The 22,771-nt window shown below is 26.5% G+C and overlaps 1 protein-coding gene across 1 annotated transcript in view; it reads left to right on the plus strand.

The window, feature by feature from the left end:
- The window catches only part of LOC100210123 (calnexin), a 36,335-nt gene extending 15,863 nt beyond the window's left edge, over positions 1-20,472 (plus strand). Inside the window, exons 5-17 of the mRNA XM_065812755.1 lie at positions 4,251-4,327; positions 6,955-7,105; positions 8,751-9,064; positions 13,029-13,142; positions 13,245-13,398; positions 15,178-15,252; positions 15,361-15,464; positions 15,548-15,596; positions 15,750-15,869; positions 16,191-16,271; positions 19,887-19,991; positions 20,063-20,115; positions 20,289-20,472. Of these exons, the coding sequence (XP_065668827.1) occupies positions 4,251-4,327; positions 6,955-7,105; positions 8,751-9,064; positions 13,029-13,142; positions 13,245-13,398; positions 15,178-15,252; positions 15,361-15,464; positions 15,548-15,596; positions 15,750-15,869; positions 16,191-16,271; positions 19,887-19,991; positions 20,063-20,115; positions 20,289-20,322 (1,431 nt within the window). The 3' untranslated portion in view covers positions 20,323-20,472. The remainder of the gene's footprint in view (positions 1-4,250; positions 4,328-6,954; positions 7,106-8,750; positions 9,065-13,028; positions 13,143-13,244; positions 13,399-15,177; positions 15,253-15,360; positions 15,465-15,547; positions 15,597-15,749; positions 15,870-16,190; positions 16,272-19,886; positions 19,992-20,062; positions 20,116-20,288) is intronic.
- Positions 20,473-22,771: the final 2,299 nt, after the last annotated feature.

The raw sequence follows: 22,771 nt of genomic DNA on the forward strand, positions 1-22,771 counted from the left end.
TTGATAACTGATCCATATTTTTTTGAACATTTTCATAATGCATTGGCCAAGCAGTTTTGAATCTCGTATATATAGATTTTGATGGACCTTTGCTTTCTATTTTAGTGATTGCATTTATTGCGTGTAAAATATGTTGTTCTTGAGAATGTTTTCTACAAAGAAGCCTTAACAGAGGTCGATTTAAAAGTTCTTCTAAAATACTTATACAACCATTATTACAACCAGTGTTACATGCTGTTGTATCAGCACAAATTCCAATTATAAACTTTCAATTCCAAACTTTTCCCGATTGACATTCAACTATGCCTAGCAGCTCATCCTGTTGTTTTCCATTTGTAGTTAAATCCCAGTCTGGACGTGTAACAACAATAGCTAGGCGTTCGTTTACTTCAGAAATATAGTCTTCATTTAAAGCCGTAACTTTTTTTGTATCAATGTGCAAAATTAAATTACTATTTTTACATTTTTCTTTTATTTTTTCCTTAATTAATTCTGATTCACTTAAATATAAGTCTTTTCTTATTTTTTCTACTTTTGTCTTTGAAAGTTTTACTTCATTAAGATTGATATTTCCACATCTTAAAAATAATGCTAATAATCCTGTCTGTACTCCAACAGAAATTCCAAAACTCCTACAAAATGTTGAAGTTTTTTTAATAAGTTCATCAATATCTACTGTTACTGTCACTTTATTTTGTTTTTTGTTTTTCAATTTCATCATAGTTATTATATTGAAATTCTTCATTATCAAAATTTTCTAACAAAAATAACTCTTGATTTCCATTAATACAATTGCTATTTGATAAAAATTGTTTTAGCTTTGAGTTTTTTATGGCAGATTCCTCCTTTTGCTCAAACTCCTTGGCTTTCCTTTTGCGAAACTCTCTGTTGGAATAAACTTTTTTATATTTTTTGTCTATTTTATCAACTATCATTGTTCTTGCAGTTTTTTGGTATTCATAAAATAAAATATCACATTCTCTTGCATCTTTTGATCGAATTCTATCTTTTTCAATTATTTCATAAAGTTTTAGGTGCCCTATGTCAAGCAATTCTTTTTCTAATGCCAAAAAATTATTTTCATACAGCTTTTGTGCTTCCATTTTTTTTGAACGATATGATACCAGTTTCTTGTGATGATATATTAATTTGGAAACATTTTCCCTAAAATAATTTAATAAATTTTTATTTGTCATTTAGCTTAAATTTTTATATCAATAGTTATGTAATAAACTATGAACATTATTTAAATCAAAAGTTACCTATTACTTCTGCAACTAATGTGTGGTATACCACCCATAAGCCACGGTTTTCTAAGAGCAGAAACAACACATTCGGGCTGACATTTTTTATCATTACAAAGCAGCTCGTGATTTATATATAGAGGGAAGGAAATAATTTTGGTGTGTTTTTTATTTTTTTTTTTTTTTGAAATTTAGTAATCTGCAGCAGTTATAAAAATATCTTAAAACGTTGTCTTTTGTAGGCAATGTTCTGCAATCAATTTCGTGGGTTTTTCCTAATAAATATATTTCAGTATTTGAACGTGTTGATATTGCCATTTTAAATTTAAAGTTACAAACACAGCGCATTTTCATAAAATTTATTATTGCGCGCTGTGGTTATAACTCTGCAAAGGTCCAGCAGAGCAATTTAAAAAAAAAAAATTCCCTAAAAATGTACTAAATATAAAATATTCAAACCCCTAGGGAGGTCAGGAAATTTTTAAATTTTTTTTTAGGAAAAGTCTTTTATGACAACTTAGGATGGGAAAATAAGTTGGCAAAGTTGTAATTTTTCCAACCCCTAAAAACAGACCTGCCTAATGTTCATTTTGCCATTTTTTTTTTTTTTTTTTAATTCATTTATTCAGAATTTAAATTAAATGTTTTTCTTATTGTTTTTATTTTATTTATTTCATCTTGTATTAAATGTTCGTGCCTGGTTTTTAAAATTATTTTATCTAGTATTTATTCAAAGCATTCTTTTCACTGTTTTTTGTTCATTTTAAACTTAAAAAATGATAAATTTATATATATAAATATATATATACAACCCTCGTAATTAGGAAAAATGAGTTCGGCAATTATTTGCTGAAAAATTATTTGATACAAAGGTCTAACCATAAAACATGGAAACAAAGGTCGGCATTTTTTTGCCGATCTCAAATACTTTCAGGTCGGCATTGCCCAATGCCGACCCTTATTCTAATGTTTGTATATATATATATATATATATATATATATATATATATTTATTATATATATATATATATATATATATATATATATATATATATATATATATATATATATATATATATATATATATATATATATATATATATACACACACACACACACACACACATACTGGAGGGAAGGTGCAAAAACAAAGCTACATTCAATTTATTGATTAAAAAAAAACCAACAAAAAATGTCTTAAACTCATGTAATAGTAGGAATTCATCATTCTTTGTTTCTTATTATTTTTGCACATCTAGAAGGCATACTATCGACAGGTTTTTTTAATAAGCTGTTTGGCAAAGCATTCTAACCAACAAAAAGAATTTGGAACAGTTAACTTTTATTTTTGCCCTACACTTGCAATTTTTATCCAATATAATAATAATACACCTTCGTCCAATATAATAATGATACAACCCTATCAAATATAACAATAATACACCCCTACATCTTGCAATTTTCTATCCAATATAGACCAAAGTTTTTCTATTGGATTTAAATTAGGAGACTGTGTTGGTCAAGGCATTAATGGTATTAATTTAGATTCTATATATCTTTTATTCAACTGTTCTGTACATTTAGGATCGTTATCTTTTTAAAAGATGTAGTCATAATTAGGGAAAAGTTTTTCTATACTTGGTCCAGCTTGATTAACTAAGATTTTGTGATAAAAATGCTGGTCAGTTGTGCCTTTAACCCGTTAAAGTTTTCAAACTTTGTGTGCACTAAACAAACATTTATTTTTTTGTCATATTTAAGAGTACCTTGCATGTTTGGGGATTAAACTTTTCCTCAATTTTCAACAGTGAGATCAACTATTATAAGACAAAACAAAAGGAGACTTGTAGCTCCAAATAACTTTAGCCCATTGTTCACAGGTCCACTCTTTGTGCTTTTAAAATCTGAGTTTTTTTAAAAAAAACCCTTTCCAATGGTTTAGTGTTTGCGGATATTCTTTTTATCCTTCCGCACCAAGATGTTTTGAGAACATTCAAGTTTATGTATGTTTCCATGTATGTCCGTAAAACAAAATTTTTTTTTTACGGACATACATAAACTTAAATGATCTCAAAATGACTACAAAACCTGGCCAGTTTTTCACAACTAAATATTATTTCCGTGGTCAGTAATCAAGAGCGATCGCTTCCGCTTCCCAACCAAGTAAAAATGTTATAAAAAACAAAATTATTATTTTGTAAGTTTATTAACTTATGACTACAAAAGTAATAACACTCTAGTCACTAACTGCATTATAAAAGTAATAAAACTATAATAGTGTTATTACTTTTATAAAGCACTTATAACTTTTAAAGTTCATTCTTTGTTCAAACATTAATAACGTTTTTCATAATGCTAAACATTTTTATACATTACGTTTTTATAAAGTTGTTCAAGTTCTTTAATAAGTTTTAAATATTATTTGAATATATAATAAAATTTAAGTGAAAAAACCCTTTGAAAACAAAAAATAAGGGTTTTGCATTAACTAAAATTCTAAAGACCAGATATTTTTCCAGATTTTGCATTTCACAATTGCTTAATTCAACCCTTCTGTGTGTGTGTGTGTGTATACACACAGGGCCTATTCTAGGAAAAAAATTTGGACAGTGGTACCCCCCAATCCCTGTCCCAGAGAAATTTAGAAATATTGCTGAGTATCAGCGTTTTTTCGCAAAGAAATTATTTGCGTAAAAAACGTGGCGCTGGCCAAATTTTTTTCCTAAAATAGGCTGTTGACTATTTGGGCGCCGGCCAAATTTTTAATTTGGCCAGCGCCCAAATACAGTCAACGCTGTCGAAAACAGTTTAAAATAGCCCCTGATATATATATATATATATATATATATATATATATATATATATATATATATATATATATATATATATATATATATGTACGCACACTAAAGTTGTCTGTGCTGCTGAAACCTATATATATAATTTTTATATTTTATAGTATGTTGTTTTTTACATTTTTTTACTTATGTGATTTTTATTTATTAGTCTGAAGCCAAACATGCTGCAATATCTACTATGTTAGACAAACCATTTAAGTTTGAAAATAAACCATTGATTGTTCAGTAAGTTAAATGATTATTTAAATTTTGATGTTTTATGAGAACACATGGATTTTTAACTTTTTTGTTTATATTTTGGTGTGTTTTTGAAAATTTTTATTATTGAAATATCAAAATTATGTTAGCTTTTCATAAAATACTATAGTAGGTGACATAAAACAAGCCATTACTGATTATAGTATCAGGAAATACTTTCAGCTTAGTACCTGTATATACTTGAATACATTCAAGTTTTTTTAAATAGGCGAGACTTATTTAGTGAGGTGTTAAAAATAATATAACATCTTATAGGAAAGCAGGCTTTTCCAGAAATCATGTACTCCTCTGCACACATAGATGTTTTTATATACTCAGCATAGACATTTAAAAAACTGCACATTGCAATATTTTATAAATAAAAATTTGCATCAGCTTTTGACAGTTACACAACCCTACCCAGGAGACGCATGCAGTTTTTTGTCTTGTATGTCCATGCATAAGTTTTTTATTTTAGACAACTTGAGCCTGGCTGTTTAGCAAGGTTTATTATATTAAGCGTTTCAATACTTTGCAGGAAGCTAAGTTCCAAAAACAAAGAAAGCAAAACTAACAAAATAGGAAATTAAAATAAATTTACATAGAAAAAAAATAAAAATAAATTTATAATTTAAATAATTTGGATACTGTTTTTAATTTCATTTTTTGAGGGTGGTTGTTATTAAATTTAGTATTTTAAAAGATTTTTTTTCGCAATACATGTACTTGTTACATTAACATTTATCATTTGCAATCGGACTTAAAAACCAGTTACTTTAGTGGAACACACACAGCTGTAGGAGCCTCAGGGAAGAAGGAGAAAAGTTAAAGTTTGCTCAAAATTATTAAAAAGTGTTGGATAGATGTCTAGTAAAAAAGCAAAAAATGCAAGCAAAGATGTTTTATTAATTGTTTATATATATTTCACCAATTACATATTAGACCAAAAGGGAGGGTAGAACTAAGCACACTGAGCCAAATGTTAAAAAGCAATAGGCATCCAAAATTACAAACTGCTAAAAGATTGGGGATAAAAAATGTACAGGAATATAAAGTTAATATGAAATAATTATGGCTATGTGTAGACAACATGGCATAATTGAAGCTAAAAAAATATGTATACATTTGTGTGCACCTTAATTAGAAATTAAGGTGCACACAAAGAGGCTTAAAGGTATAAGAAATCTGAATCTGAAGAGATGTGTATCATTTAAAAACATACTACAGAAAGATTTTTTTATATACACAAAAGAAAAGATAAATTGGTTACAAAGCAAATATACGAACAGCAATATTTAAAAAAAAAAAATTTTTTTAATGGATAGTGGTGGGGTTCAACCAAGGACATTCAGGGTATGAAGTAAACGCCTTGTTGCAAATAAGCTAATCATAAATTTACTTATGAGCAAATTAATATAATTATAAAATAATAAAGTGATCTACAAGTAAGAAGTAAAAGTAAAGCCTATGAGGTACATAAGTATATACACATACATGAACAAACCAACATATGAGTGTATATAAACATATATACACATATAAATCGCATATATAAGCATAAATACGCATGCATTGCATAAACATATATTTTTGTTTTCCTCTTTAAAAACAAACAAGCAAATAAAATATAGGAAATTCATTCTTTTTAATGTTAACTTTACACTGTTTTTTTTTTTCCTTTTCTTTTTTGGCTTTGTCTTATCCAATTTTGTTGCTGATAATAACAACCACCCTATAGAAAAAAAATAAAAACAGTACACACGTTATTTTAATTGTTAATTTTTTTTTTTTTCCTATGTAAATTAATTTCAATTTCCTATTTTGTTAGTTTTGCTTTGTTTTTGAAGCTTCGTTTTTTCTGGAAAATATTGAAACACTTAATATAATAAAACTTGCAAATAGCCAATATGTCTAAAATAAAAAACTTATGCGTGGAGATAGGAGACAAAAAATCACATGCCTCTCCTGGGGAGGCTTGGTTACACAGATTTTGCTCTTGTTTAAAAATTAAAAAAAAATGAAAGTAAAAAACATATCAATTTTAAATACATATCAGCATTGCTAATTTCAGCTGTTTAACCATGCTGATGTATTAATCAAATGTTTATAAGCAAACAAGTCAATACATTTTAAACATTGTATTGGTAAAACTCAATTAATTTTCTATAAACCTTCCATATGAAGTTGTAAATATGCACAGTGAATGTTAGTATGTTTGTGTAAATGTTCATAAAAACCAAGGTACTAAAATAAGAATTGAAAAATACAAGAGAGATGAACTATATAAGATTTCTTAACTCTTCAACACTGATATACAGACTTTTTCTGACAAGGCTGCTGCACGGAGAAGGTACTTCAAAGGGTGGCGCAGGTTTAAATAGAGTCTGATAATAAAATCATCCATTAAACAGGGCTTGGTAATATTAATAGTAAAATAGCTCAATATAGATTGATTTCTTTTTGTAAAGTCATTAAGGTTCTTTGCTGTTATAGTTGTGAAATACAAATGTAAACGACTTGAGTCAAGAATAAAAATTTTTGGATGTGTATTTTTTTTTTATGCTAAAATGTAAAATAAATCAATACCTTTTCTTTGTGACAAAGTTTTATTTTAGATATGAAGTTCGTTTCCAAAACACTCATGAGTGTGGTGGGGCTTATATAAAGCTTTTATCAGAATCTCCATCGCTTAATCTAAAAGTTTTTAATGACAAAACACCATACACCATTATGTTTGGCCCAGATAAATGTGGCGGAGATTCTAAGGTATTATATTGTGGTTTATTTATTTTCAATGATCTAATTTGTTTTATCATAAAAGTTATTTTCTCAAAAATACAATGTTCTGTTTGATTTTTTTTAAATAACACTAATTTATACTGTTTAAAACCGTCTAGCTTATTTTACATTGATCTTATTTTACATTGATTTAAAATTTTTAAATGTGCAATTGTTTTAGAAAAAGAAAAGAAAAAATAATAAAATTTTTTTTTTTTTTTTTTTCCAACATGGATGCTTTTTAAGTCTTATATGACCACGCAAATAATTTTTTGTTTGACAGAATTTCAAATATACCTTGAAAAAACTTATCTAGACTCAGCTAAATAAACTTAAATAAACAGCTAAGAAAAAAAATCTTACCAAAAGAATAAATAAATACTTAAACTAAAGCACAAAAACTGAAAAAAAAGTTACACTACATTAAAATTATTTAAATCAAGTTTTTAATTACGTTTGGATTAAAAAAGTTCAAATCTTTTATCTTTGCTAATGATTTTAAATAAAGTAACAACTTTAAATGATTATTTAATAAATATGCACATTTAATTTAAATAATAGCATTTATTTATTATTATTTAATAATAGTAACTTTCCATATGGTTTAAAAAAAGTATTAAATAATCTTTTTTTTTTTAATGCGTAATTATTTACTAGCATGTATTTAACATGCTAGTAAATAATTATGCATTAAAAAAAAAGATTTTTGAATACTTTTTTTAAACCATTTCATGCTTTGTTTAAACATAGATTTTTTAAACAAACATTTATTCGTAAAAAATAATAAACAATAAAAAACATTTTAATCTTTAAATTATTTTAAGTAAATGAAGTAAAGAAAAGATTATTAGCAGTGGTTTGTTACTTCATTTAAAATCATTTAAATAATATAAAAACATTAGTAAAGATTATTTTTTTCTAACAGAACTTCTTAAGTATCCAATATTGTATAAATGTTTTATAAAATTTATTTTTGGCTAACCCCCTGTGTGTGTGTATGTATGTATGTATATGTAAATGCACATTTAGCTACATAATCTCACTGAAGAAACCTCATATTGGAATTGACATCTGCCGGGGCTCAGGACATAAAGTGATGGTTGTTTGTTTTGTGTTTTTTTGGATAAATTTGTTTGACATCAGATCTGATATGATATTTGGTTTGTAATTGTTTGAAGAAAAAAAAGGAAATTATTTTAACAAAAAACCTCCCTCCCAAGACTATTACAGCTGAAGCAGGTTTAGCAGAGTACTTCCAGTGCTCTGCTCAACCTGCTTCACTACTTTATATAGAGAACCTGTTTATATATTATATATCTATTTTCCACTACTTTATTATTTAGTCCATTCATATCTTCTGGATGGGACCCTCTTTTTTCAACAGCACTGAGTGCATTTAACCATTTGTGCTGTTTAAAAAATACTAAAAATAACAATTTTGAAACGCTTGATGTAAGTGTTTTGTGGGGTGAATAATGTATAAATGAAATAATAATATAATGAAATGTTTATCTATTTTTCCCTTAATAAAATGGTGCAAAGTATTAAGTTTTAAATTTATTAGGGTTTAATAAAAGATATAAGGTATAATAGTTTTTTTATTATACTTTGTTTTTTGTTTTTTATCTTGTAGATTCACTTCATCTTTCAACATGAAGATCCTATAACACACAAAATGGAAGAAAAACATGCAAAGAAATCTGAAGGCGATTTCAGCAAAATGTTTGATGACAAGAAAACTCATTTAATGACATTAATAGTGAGACCTGATAACAGTTTTGAAATACTTGTTGACAAAGTAAAAGTAAATGAAGGCAGCTTGCTTACTGATATGGAGCCCCCAGTTAATCCTCCTAAAGAAATCGATGATCCAGAAGACATTAAACCTGATGATTGGGATGAAAGAGAAAAGATCGTAGATTCAACTGCAACTAAACCTGTGGACTGGTGAGTGTATAGTATATATAATTTTAAACTAATTAATGTTAATCACTTTATTACAGAATGAATATTAACTGTTTAAGTTTTACTTATATCTCTTGCCAGAGAATTTAGTAGAACTAAAAATATATTTAAATATTATAAATCCATGAAGTTATTTATATTACTAAGTTTAATTAGAAAATATAATTTAAAACAATATTGCTATTATATTTGAATGAAAATAGATATTTTTTATCAGACTCTTTCAATGCACATCAGCCGCTTAGCATTTTAGGCTAATCATGTGAACCAATTAATTTTTTAAGTTACACAATAGCAAATGTAAAGCATTTTTTATTGTTGAGTAAAGTTTTTTAAGGCATTTAGTTATCCTTATTTGCTATGTAAATTTACTGATAACAGTTTGCTGTGTGTTTTATTCCTGATGTGTTTATACAATATTTCAACTAGGTATATTTTAATTATATATTATAATTAGATATTTCACTAGGTATATTTTAAAGCCATATTTTTTGGCTAGCAAGGTAGATCTGAAAGTGTCTACAATAGTATTACCTAAGTTGGGAATTTTGTCTACCAATAGGTGTGTCTAGAAAATAGGTTGTTGCATTATATTTTTAATTTTAAAACATTTTAGTATGCTGCACCAGCAAAGTTCCATAAGTCAATTGTCTTTTTAAAAAACATTGCATTTTATTTAAGTACAGCAAGTTTTCAGCTTTGTAATTTATTAAAGTATTTTTGCTTGCTCTCATACAAAGTTTGATTTCAAGCTGTTACAACTAATGAAAAATGTTAAAACAGATCATATGACTAATTAAGTATAAAAGTTCTAACTTATCATTTTTGCTGTGCAAACATAAATTCGTTTGTTGTTTAATGATACTAAATTGTGTTTTTGGTGGGAGGCGCTTGTTGCTCAGGCAGTAATTATAAGCATTTTCAAAAGGTAGTTGTAGGCAAGTCCAGGCAATACTCGACTGTCTATTATTTTCCATTCTGCATCTATCACACTAAATAGATGAGAGAAACCCATTTCAAAAAAATTTGAATGTAAGAATTGTTAAGGGTAATCAAAATTTACTTAAACACGTGGTTTTTCCTTTAGGATTTTGAATTCAAAAGCATTTTTTTCTATCTTATATTTTTACAGAAATTAATAATACGTAAAATAATTTTTTCAGTTTAAGTATGCAGTTAATATTATTTATTATTGTTAAATTTAAAAAGCATTTTTTTTTCTCTAAAGATTTTTTATATTTTTACAGAAATTAAGAATGCGTAAAATAGTTTTTTGCAGTTTGAGTATACAGTTTTGCAAATAGCTGTTTACTTTCATGACAAAAGAACATTTATTATTTATTGTTGAATTTAACAAGCATTTTTTTTTCTGTAAAATTTTTTTATATTTTTACAGAAATTAGGAATGCGTAAAATAATTTTTTGCAGTTTGAGTATGCAATTTTACAAATAGTTGTTTACTTTCATGACAAAAGAACATGATTGTTACTAGTAAATAATCAGCATTATGGACCTATAAAAGGGGGTCATGACAGGTTTATGCCTTACCCTGTTATTTTTAAAATTATTTGTCTCAAGTTGATATTTGCTGAAAAAATAATTTAAAAAAAGTAGATACTAGTTATACTCATTATATTAATATTATAATATTCTATGTAATATATTCATTTAATTATTACATTATATCCTTATATTCATTTAAAAATCTATTTTTAAAATAGAAATTTTGAAGTTACTCAGTAAATTTATTAAAGTGTAATGTTTTTTGGGTTTGGCTTGTTTTGGGAAGATGATCCATGAACTATTATTGTACCAATAAAGCCAACAAATACTATTGATCAATTTTGTTAATATCTTTTTATTTGTTATATATGTTTTATATGTTTAAATTGAAAAACAACAAATCAAAACCTAATTCTCACACTTATCAATAAGTAAACGAGTAGTTGCTGATCACAAGGAGCAGCCTATAAACTTACTTTAAAGCGAGTGTTTATCAGGAGAGCTCTACTAGCATACAATTAATATAAAATGTCAAAACAAATAATTGACTAAATATGTATAAAAAGCACTATCAAATTATATATTCATGTTATAATAGTCTCAATTTATTATTCTTATTATGATAAGTTCTATTTTCTATTTTAAATTAGTTCTTATTTTAATTATGATTGGTCTGTCAAATTGAAAAGAATATCTAACTCTATGTCCATCAGCAACTAAAAGTATAGACATTAATAATCGAATCCTGTAGTATGCCATTGGCTGTCATTGTGTTTAATCTTTATTAATGATTAAGCTAAGACATTAGCATGAAACATTTTTTGATGTGTATAACTTTATGTTTATAACTGAAGTTTACTACACTACTGTAGTTACTACGGTTGTATGACCTATTAAAAAAACAATTATACAAGTAACTATATACAAATAAACAATAGTTTAACATTTACATATAATAAAAGATTTACTAAAGGTAATTCACCTCAAGGTTCCATCCTTGGTTTTGTGTTCTCACTTACATTATTAATCTTAATAGTCTTTTAAAGTGATTCTATTTGATGATGGCACAACTATATACTTCAGTCTGAATAATAAGTCGTCACATTTAGATCGCCTGGATCTAAATGTGATCACATTTTTTGGAACCCTATCATAAATGTAATCTCTTCTGTGGCATCATCAGCCCAGCAGTGATAGGTGAAATTTAACCCAAATGAAACTCAGTTGTTTTCTACTAATAATTGTCACAATGCTGTTTATACGTTGTTGTGTATCACAATGCTGTTTGTACATTGCTATTGAGACATTGTTGAATGAGTCCTCTACTATTTTTCTGACTCTTCTGAATCTTCTATTACATCTAAGATTATCTTTCACAATTGACTTCTTGAGGAAACCATATATACAATCCATTGCTAAGATTGCCTCTTTATTGTGCTTGCCACTTTCATATTTCTGATTTCATTTCCTTTTTTTATAAATCTCTTATTCTTGTACAGAATACTGTTGTCATATTCTTAGTATTAATACAGTGATGCCATATGGTTATTATATTACTTATTTTTGATATTTGAAATCAATGACACTGGGAAATAAAGGTGTTAAGTATAATTTGATTTATAACTTGCATAAATTAAAAATAAGCTTTAAAATTTGTGAACAAAAAAAGTTAATTTTAAAATTATATCGTTAATTTTACTATTTTTAAAAACATTTATATTTTCAATCATTTAAAAAAAGAAAAATAACAATAGCATCAATATAAGTGAGAAAAAAAACTTATGTTTGGAGCAGGCAAGATTCTTTAGCCATGGTAAGGGAAACCTAGGAGAACAAAAACACTGATTTAATTGCAGACATTGTTTAGACAGTTAACTCTATCTTTATGTATGATTAGTGTTAACATCAGTGTAGCTAAACTGGTGATAATCATAAAAATAATCAGTAAAAGTTACCTTAAATATATTAAAGTTAATCTCACCAATTGTTTAGTTTTTAAAAGTGGATATTTTAACTAAAAATCAGTTTCAATAAAATATTCATGTACTCATCAGTGACAAAAACCTTTAGCTGCAAGATTTATATTCAACATACTAATATAATAGATAATTATGATATTTTTACTCTCATATTGTCAAACTTTTTTAAAAAAAAGGTTATAAAATTTAAATAAAATAATGTATTTGCTATATCTTGCTTCTATTTTTTTAAATGACTGTTATAGTCAATATGTATGCAGTATCAAAAAACAATGTGTTTAAAATTAATTTTATAGCATAAATTATTGTTTTATTTAAAAAAAGAATTATTATATAAGAAAACAATTGTTTTATGTGTGTACATTCTTTATGTTTGTTAAATATATATATATATATATATATATATATATATATATATATATATATATATATATATATATATATATATATATATGTGTTGTTAGGGATGAAGATGCACCTAAGCAAATAGTTGATACTAGTGCAACAAAACCACATGGTTGGTTAGATGATGAGCCAGAACTCATTGCTGATCCTGCTGCTGTACGTCCAAGTGATTGGTATTTTTTAATTTTAAGTTTTTTGCCATAATTTTTTCATATCAGAGCGTATTATTTACACAATTTAATGCGCTTGTTGATTATTTTTGTTTGTTTGTTAAGGGATGATGTTGAAGATGGGGAATGGGAAGCACCACAGATTAGCAATCCTAAATGTAAAGAAGTGGGATGTGGAAAGTGGCAAGCTCCTCTCAAAAATAATCCTGATTACAAAGGCAAATGGACTGCTCCTCTAATTACAAATCCTAACTACAAGGTAAGAAAAATGCAATTAATTTTAAAGTGATTGGCATTAATTATTTTCTCATTAGTTTGAAATAAAATCTCTATATTTTTCTTATTCATTTAAAATTGATTTTTCCAATATTTAAATTATCATCTAGTTCAAGTATTTGTAAATTTTATAGCAGATCATTTTTTCTATTCATATTTTTATTACTTTTTAAATTTATTTGACTTGATTCATTTTCTGAAGCAAGTTTTAATCTTGGTTGAATGCTTTTCATTATTATTGGTTTACACTTTTCCTCAATTTTTTGTTTTTTTACACTAACATTAAGCGCTTCTCGAGGGATTAATATCTGTAAAAAAGGTCAAATTATATGCTAAACTACTAACTTTCTCTATGTAGCTTTTTTCAAAAAAAGAAGAAAAAACAGATTAAAGAAAATAAAAGTTGCTGTCCAAACCATTGATTGATATAGTGGCACTCCCTTGCATGTTTTCTCTAGATCAGTCGATGTATGTACTATGGCTTCTTAATTAAAAAACACAATTTTTATACTTTCATTTTCTCTAGTCCTTGTCACCAGTTTTGTAGTAAATTGTTGTTAGTACAAATGGAGCGTCACACGATCGAATAACATGTTATCATTGTTAAACAATATTTTGAAAATAATGAAAGTTTGGCAGCCACAGTTCAAAAATTTTCTAAAAACTATGATCAGATTAGGGATTTAACTTTGTCAATGTGCAGAGAGTAATCGGAAAATTGGATTTAATGAATTCAAATAACACCATTTTAAAAAATTAAAAGTTTTTTTTAATGGTGTTATTTGAAGTCAATGATCGATGCCATCAAGCTCGCAACATCAAACACACAAAGTGTTTATATGTTTGATGTTGTGAGCTTGATGAAATTAAAGGAGAAAACTCAATACTGCATCAACAAAATTCAGCCACATTTATGCAAAAATTATCATAAAAAATTTTAACAAAAGAGTGTCTATGTGCCAGCAAAGCTGTGAGGGCCATTTGCCTGCTGTGTTACTATACGTATTCCGTATGTAACCTTAACCTGTTTACTTATTGATTTAATTTTAAAAAAAGTGACAATTTAAAGGAAAAAAAAAATTTTCATTCAAATCTTGCATTAGTTTTGGGATACTCCAGGGCTTCAGTACATACTTTGACTATTTTATAGTCTGCTTCTGCAAAAGAGTGCCCCATCGACTGAGGGTTTGAAATGATTCAGCGATCTTTTCTTTCATTATTCTTTGTTTTTTTCTGAAAAAGCTGTATGCTGTAGAAATAAATATATACAGTATTATAAATCTAAATATATATATATATATCTTGTACTGCTGGTTTAGGTTAGCAGTCTGATGTCATACTGAAGTAGCCTGCTGCCTAAGCCTTCAGTACATACATCGACTGACAATTAGCCTGACTCGCAGCAGAGGCCTGCTATATCGACTGAGGCTTTGGCATGGGGCAGCGATCTTTTCTTTCATTATTTTTCTTTTTTTTTTTTCTTCTTTTTCTGAAAATGCATATTTAATTAATGTAACGAAAATATGGTGTTAATTTGTTACATAAATATGCTATAGTAGATATATATTTATATATATATATATATATATATATATATAATATATATATATATATATATATATTTATATTTATATATATATTTATATATATATATATTTATATATATATATTTATATATATATATTTATATATATATATATATTTATATATATATATATATATATATATCATGAAACACATTGTAAAGCATTTTTATTTTTAGGGTGTCTGGGCTGCAAAGAAAATACCTAATCCCAACTACTTTGAAGATTTAAATCCATTTGCAATGAAACCAATTGTAAGTTAATTTGTTGTAATGATATTTGTTATTAATATTTTTAATATAATAATTTCTTTTTTACATATTGAAGATGCAAATGATATTATATTTCTAAAAAAATTTCAGGTAGCAGTAGGATTTGAACTTTGGTCAATGCAATCTGATATTGCTTTTGATAATCTGATAGTTTCTGATGATGATTCACTTGTAAATCAATGGACTCTACAAACGTATTGATTTTTATTTGTTTGTATTTTTTTTGCTTTTTTAAACTACAAAATGATTTTGTACTTTTTTCTTCTTTTTTTTAAAGTTGGCAATTAAAATATGAAAAAGAAGTTGAAAATACACCAAATGCCATAGTATGTTTTTTTTTCCTCTTAAGGAGAGATTTATAAATCTAAACCTAAATAGAGATTACTGTATAGTAGCTTTGATAAAGCACTTGGAGTCCACCTAATGCTTACCTAAATGTTTATTAAATATCTAAAAAGTATATATTTTTTTAAATTTAGGTTAGTTTGTGGAGTTCATGGATAGAAACAACAAATGAAAAACCATGGTTATGGGTTGTTGCTGCACTTGCCATTCTTTTACCAATTGTTCTTATTTATATTTTCTGTTTTCCCAGCAAAGTATGTGTTTACAGTATTAAATATACATTTTAGTATTTTGCATTTTAGCTTGTTCTTTTTTATTTATGAAAATGAATGTTATTGTTAATGCTTAAATTTTAAATAACTTTAAAATGTTTTACTATAATAAATTCTCACTCTTTTCTCACAAAATTTAGTTTTTATTATAAAACTAGTTTTCGAAATAAATTTTAAGCTTTGTTTTTTTGGAATCAACATTTAACAAGTTTTTTTAAAGTTTCTTTTAAAAGTAACAAGACTTAATACTTAAAAATTTAATAACTTTAAAAGCATCAAAAAATAATTAATTTTGGCTTTAAGGACTCTGTTGCTGAGCGAAAGAAGACAGATGCTGTTGTTCCAGATGAGGAACACAATGACAGTAATGACTCTGCAGATGAAGTATGTTATGGTTTTTTTTATTATTAGTTTATGTTTGTTTAGAATTATCTAGGTATTATACTTGTGCAGCAGGTAAAACATTTTCGGATTTTTTTTTTGTGCATAAACATTGTGCGGTTATTTAAGTAGCAAATTTATGCGATGTTATTTATTAAAGTAATAGTAATTTGACATGGAAGCATCTTATAATGATGAAACATTGTTGCAACAAAAAACAGTGCAAATTCAAGTTTTTTTTTGTACCAAATATCTTTTTTAATGCCTTTTATTTAATAAATTTTTTGTTTAATAAATTTTTTCACAATATTTTCAATACCTTATTGGTAGAAATTAACAGTTTCAACTTGATGTATTCATGCAATGCATATTATTTGGTTGAATGATATAGAGGTTTAATGGTGCTAACTAAGTTTTGTTCATGCAATTTGTAATGAATAATTACTTTTATCCAATCATGTACACAGTATTGTTTTATGCAGTTGAAAACATCGTATTAGTAAAATGTTATCTGTTTATCTCTTAGCAACAAGAAATAATATCATCAACTATAACGAGAGAATTAATGCTTTTATGTTAAAAACGTTCAACATTCTTAAACCCACTACGAAAATGTGTTATCTAACATAAAGTTACAATTTTCCATTAAAATAAGTTAAGGGTTTATACTAAAACTATTTATATGCTATGTCTATTAAACAGATAAAATTAAATTGAACAAGCTTGCAAAGTTTGAAACTGATAGGACTAGGGGAAAGTATTTGAAAACTTGTTATGAATCTTTAAGGTCCGTTTCTTTTACTTCTCTGGAATTTCTAAAATCATTTTTAATTAATGAAATATTGTACACCAGAATTAGATTGCGGCTAGTTGATAAAAATATTTTACTATTTATAAAATATCCTTATAAAAGCGTCTTGCATAAAAACTGCAACTAATAAAAACATTAAAACAGGTCATAACATAAGCATTTTATTATTTTGCTGATTGATTTTTTATTTTGATGATAAATTTAAAGAATAAAGTTTTTTCTAAAAGATCAGTTATAAAATTCAAATAATAAATATTCAAATACTAAAAAAATAAATTATAACAGTTTAAATATGTTAAAATGCGTTTAATATTAAATACGTTTACATTTCTGCATACGTTGATATTAATTATGTTTAATTAAATACGTTCACATTTCTACTTCTTTTTTTTTTTTTTTTTCTTTTCTTTAAATCTAAAAAATGTTTTTTTTTTTTTTTTTAAAAAAAAAAACGTTTTTCAGATTTACTCGCTAAATGTTCGAAAGAAAACAACTTACAAGTAAATAAAATAATCTAGATATAAACGTTTTTTATAACACTCAAAACTGTTTTCTATTATGGTTGGATTATAAAATCCGAAGTTATTGTTGAATAGGAATTTGCTGTTCCCACTGTAGCTATTTTTCACAATGGATTGTGGTGAATGTATGCTGCAGCAAAACATTGATTGGATTTTACAGAAATTTCAACTTGGATAAAATTGATTTAAATGTAACATAAAATGGAACTCTTAGTTGACTCAACAAAAATAATAAATATATATTTTCATTTATTTTACTGGTCCAATCGTTCAGTAATATTTAAAAAAAGCAGCCGGGGAATTATTATTGTGCCAAATTTCTTCAAAACAAAAGCAACTTATTATGTTTATAAAAAGAAAGTATTTTTCTTATTATGTTTATAATAATAAAATATATTCTTATTATTTCCAAAGACAGAGCTATGGAAAAAATAGCTGTTCTATAAAATACTGTTACTTCACATAACATTCCCCTCTCCCAACGCACACAGACATACACATCCTTATAGTTGATGATGACAAATAAAATAAGAAATATTTGTAAATAAAATAGATAACTAGTTTTAGAGTTATTTTAAAAAAATAGTGGTTTCAAATATTTGAGTTATAATGTTCAGTTAATTAAGTTTAAAATATTTATTTAGTTTTAAAAATACCAGCAGACATACTTAAAACAAAATTTTGTAAGTGTAGACAAAATAATATTGTCCCATCTGTCTTAATCAAACTCAATTTTCTCCACAAACAATGAAAACTGGTTTCCAAACAATGAAATCAATAAAATCCACTTGTGTTATTGCCATAAGCCATTGGTACTGGTAGTAATATTGACTATTAATCTTTAACTTTAGATTTCCATCTACAATGTGCATATAAAACTGATTGTCAGTACAGACTAAAGAAATAGATGTATCCTTTTTACTAAAAGGGCACTTAACCTCAACTAGTTTGAAAACTCTATCGTCAAAAACTAACCCATCAGGACTACAAGCAAGCCAAGGCTATTTAAGATTAACAAATAAACCACATGGAGTAATTTAACACTGCAAGCGGTCTTCATATTTTTTTATGGCCACAATTTCATTGTCAATATCCCATTTACATGCAGGAGATTTCAAATTGTCTCCAATATATAGTTTTTTAATTAGTGATGTAGGGTAAACATTTTGTCTTCTCATGACATTACCAAAGTTAAGTCTGTACAAATCTTGTCATCTGGAATACTTTTTATATTAAGTTCCTTGAAATCCATAAGTTAATACAAGGTTGTTCCCACACGCTTAAAACATCCTCCTGCTCCAGCTTTACAATTACACTTAGCGTAAATTACCTTTCCTAAGTTTTTGCAGAGGTGTACATTTACATTGCATGTGTTTTTTTTTTCATAGATCTATCACTGAACACCTATCTATAAAGATTTGTTTCTAGCTTGAACATCAGCTTTAATACGAACCTTTTTTGAAGAGTCCTACTCTTTAAAAAGTTGATATCCTTGAATTTTGTGTATAACAGCTTCTGCATTTTATCTTTCGATATAGTTTCGGCCACCATACTTGTATAAGATTTTGTGTGATATTGGAGGTAAAGTCAAAATATCCCTAGTCTATTCCTTTACTTTGAGAGCAATATTTTCTTCATCGTGTTAAACTCTTCGTTAGATAATTCTTGATATCACTTTATGGCAGTAAAGATATTATAGCAAACAACAAAACACTTGATAGACTAAACTTAGTATCATTACTACAGACTAAAGTATCATTTCGCATATATTTACCACAATGCATTTCGAAATATATCTATTGTGGGAACAGCGAATTGATTAATAAATTTTTCTTTTGTTAAAACTTTTTTTTAAAGTTTTTGTTGTCATTTAATTTTTAACATCTTTAACATCATTACTATGTATTTTTGTATTTTTAGAATACCAAACATAAAAAAAATTTTTAAAAAACTCATGATTACATTTTGTGATCCAAGAGTTAAAAGAGTTTTAAATCTGTACCGAAAGACTTATTCAAAATACTTTTGATGTTAGTTGAGTAACTTCTTAGTATATTGTATACAATTAGAGTAAGTGCTGCTGCTGAGTCTGGGAACAAAAATACCGGCATTATTAATTTAAAATTGTGTAGGAAAAAATGTTTTTGGGAGAGAAAAAAAATCAATTTTTAGTTTTAAGTAGATAAGTTTGGTTAAGTAGATTAGTTTTACAAATACTTAACCGTCAATATAACGCTCTAATTTATCTTTTAAAGTAGAAACTTCAATTATAATTCTTTATTATAGGAAAAAGATGATTCCACAGCTGAAAATAAGAACTCCGATTCATCTCTTAAAGAAAAAATCAGCGAAGATACAAAAAAACCCAATAAACTAGAGGAAAGCGAGGAGGTATTATTTTAAAATTTAAATTTATATGTTCCAAACCAATGTGTTTTTAAATTTAACAGTTTTTTTTTAAGGAGGAAAAAGAAGTTGAAACAGTTGAAGACGAAATTCCAAGTCCATCTCCAAGGTTGTTTTTTTATAAAAAAATAAAATAAAGTAACCGTATATACCAACATCTAAATTAAAAATAACATATACAAAAAAGAAAGAATATGAACGTAAATCTTAAATTTGATTTAGTAAAAATCTGTTCTCCAGATACAAAGTTTTTTTAAAATTTTTTATTTATTTTATTAACAGGACTCGAGCTCGACGCAAGACGCGCAAAGAGTAGTGTAGCCCGTTAGTATGTTTTGATATTGAATGTTTTCTTCAATGCAACCTTGGTAAATTATTTAAATGGTTAGACTTTGTTGTAAGTCTTAGAATATCTTAGTTAGTTTATTGAAGTTTTGAAATGTTAAAGAAATAAACGTTTGTAGAATTTATGTTTAATATCTAACAAGTATAAAAAAATTACGCGCATTTTAAAATTTTATGTTAAGTATTAAGTTCGTAGTCCACTTAAATTCTCGGTATTTAATTTTAGCTCTTACTAATGTAATATTTACTCACTTGTATTTTAAATCTAAGGTCTAACAGCCTTTCTAAACCTTTCAAGATTTTTAATATTAAGGAGATATCTTTAAATATGAAAATTGCGACAAGTTGGTGCAGTTAGACCAAATTTCGGCGGAATCTCGACTCAAAAAATCGAATGGCTTAGGTTGTTTTTTGCAAGATTTTTTTCTTGCACATTTGACCAACTAATCTAAAAGATTTGACGGAGTTTATCTCAGTATCAGCGAGTATATTTCTATCTTACTTTATTCCAGCAGAACCAGGAATAAAAAAAATTGAAACCTAGCCAAGTTACTAAGCATTTTGCGCAGAATTATGTAAATGCGTCGTGATACATCACGATTGCGTCCAATAGCAAAATTTCATGGTTATATATTTTTTAATTATTTTATTTCGACACTACGTAAACATTTTACGCATATAACTATAATACGTTTATAAACAAAGGTATATTTATGCGCGTACATTTATAAATAACATAAATAAAATTTGAATTAATGACAGAAGCAAGTATAAGATTGCAGTTTTATGATCAAGCCCCTTTCGCAATTTTACAATAAGTTTTAATGAAAAATGAAAATTTTGTTTTAGCAACATTAAAATGCGTAAATAAACTACGAAGCCATATATTATGATCACATAAACGATAATAGAATATGAAAACATTTTTGATAATTAAGTCGAACTTATTTAAATCTTTTTATTATTAATCTTCTTGATAAATCTGTCATTTTGAAAAGGACCCTAGTCCATTTATTAATACCTTTTCAAAATCATCACAAAAAAAAAATATTGATTGAAAATGTCTATGGTGCAATAGAAACTAATCAGAAGTAGATAAATAAATAATAAAACAACTTGAAATTTCAAATTTATAAATTGTTAAAAGTTTTGAACTACTATCCTGTTCAAAATAATGGTGTGATTTGGTTCAAGATCTAAAAACTGCATAAGTTTTCTTCAAACTATGTTAACCAAGAATAATTATGAACAGAACTTTATCGAATCGATTGCGAAGTTAACATTTCCTGGAGTCATTTTTCTTTAATATGCTTTGTATTTTCTTGCTGTTGATACCATTTTTTTACTTCTTGTACGGAATACTGTTGACATGTCAGGTTAATTCTTTACTTAAATTGCTACTGTATCTATGAATATTAGAATATTATGAAGAATTTGAGTTAGCGAAAAACTTCATGAAATCAAAGCGTCAGAGTTAATGAGATTTGAAGTAAAAAGTGTCTATCCGGTAAAAAAAAACAAGCCTATCTATAAAATATATAAATCTTCAAGTCGCACAGTGAATCGACTCATATAATCTAGCTGGACAAAAGTCAATTCAAGGAATCAATTAGTAGATATTCCCATGATATTACTGAATACTCCCTAGAGAAAAATTCAAAGTATTAATTAGTACACGCGTTTTTAAGTGCTAAATCATTAGCGCTCAAGTGTCACTTAAAGATAAACATATTTTTGTAAAAAAATAGCTGCAATTTTGCAGTGCAGCGATAAAGTATAACTAACTTATTATGAATAATAGTTAACTCTGCTGAGATAAATTTTACATTAGAGGGTATGTACTTTGTATTTTATCAAAAACTTATTTAAAATAATTGGCATAAATGATATTCTGTAGATTAAAAAAAAACTATATTAAAATCGCTTTGAAAATTAAAAAACGAAAATTTCTTTTTCGTTTTTTAATTTTCAAAGCGTGTAACTAATTTTATCCAAATATATCCAGGCTGTTTTTTTTATATATTATAACCAAAACAATAAGGCGTCTAAATATAAAAAATTGGCTGCCCACGTCTGCCCGTTTCATTTTTATTTAATTTTTTCCAGACCAAGTGTCTTTTATTACAAAATTGGAGTTATTTGAAGAATTGGCAAAAACATGCAAAGGAAGAACGAAATTCTTTTTTGTGTGACTTTATTTTGAAAGACTATACTACAGAGGATACTACTAATGATTCGAAAAAAAAATACAGTTAAAAATGGCAAGCATATCCGCTAAATTTGCGCAAAAAGTGGAATGCAACCAATAGAAATATGGATCATTTTTTAAATAAAGATAAAAGTTGGTTGGAGGGCAATAATTTAGAATTTAAAATAAATTTTTATCGGTCCTGTTCTTCCACAACATTTGAAGAAAGTCG

The sequence above is a fragment of the Hydra vulgaris genome, chromosome 12, assembly GCF_038396675.1.
Source record: "Hydra vulgaris chromosome 12, alternate assembly HydraT2T_AEP".
NCBI lineage: Eukaryota > Metazoa > Cnidaria > Hydrozoa > Anthoathecata > Hydridae > Hydra > Hydra vulgaris.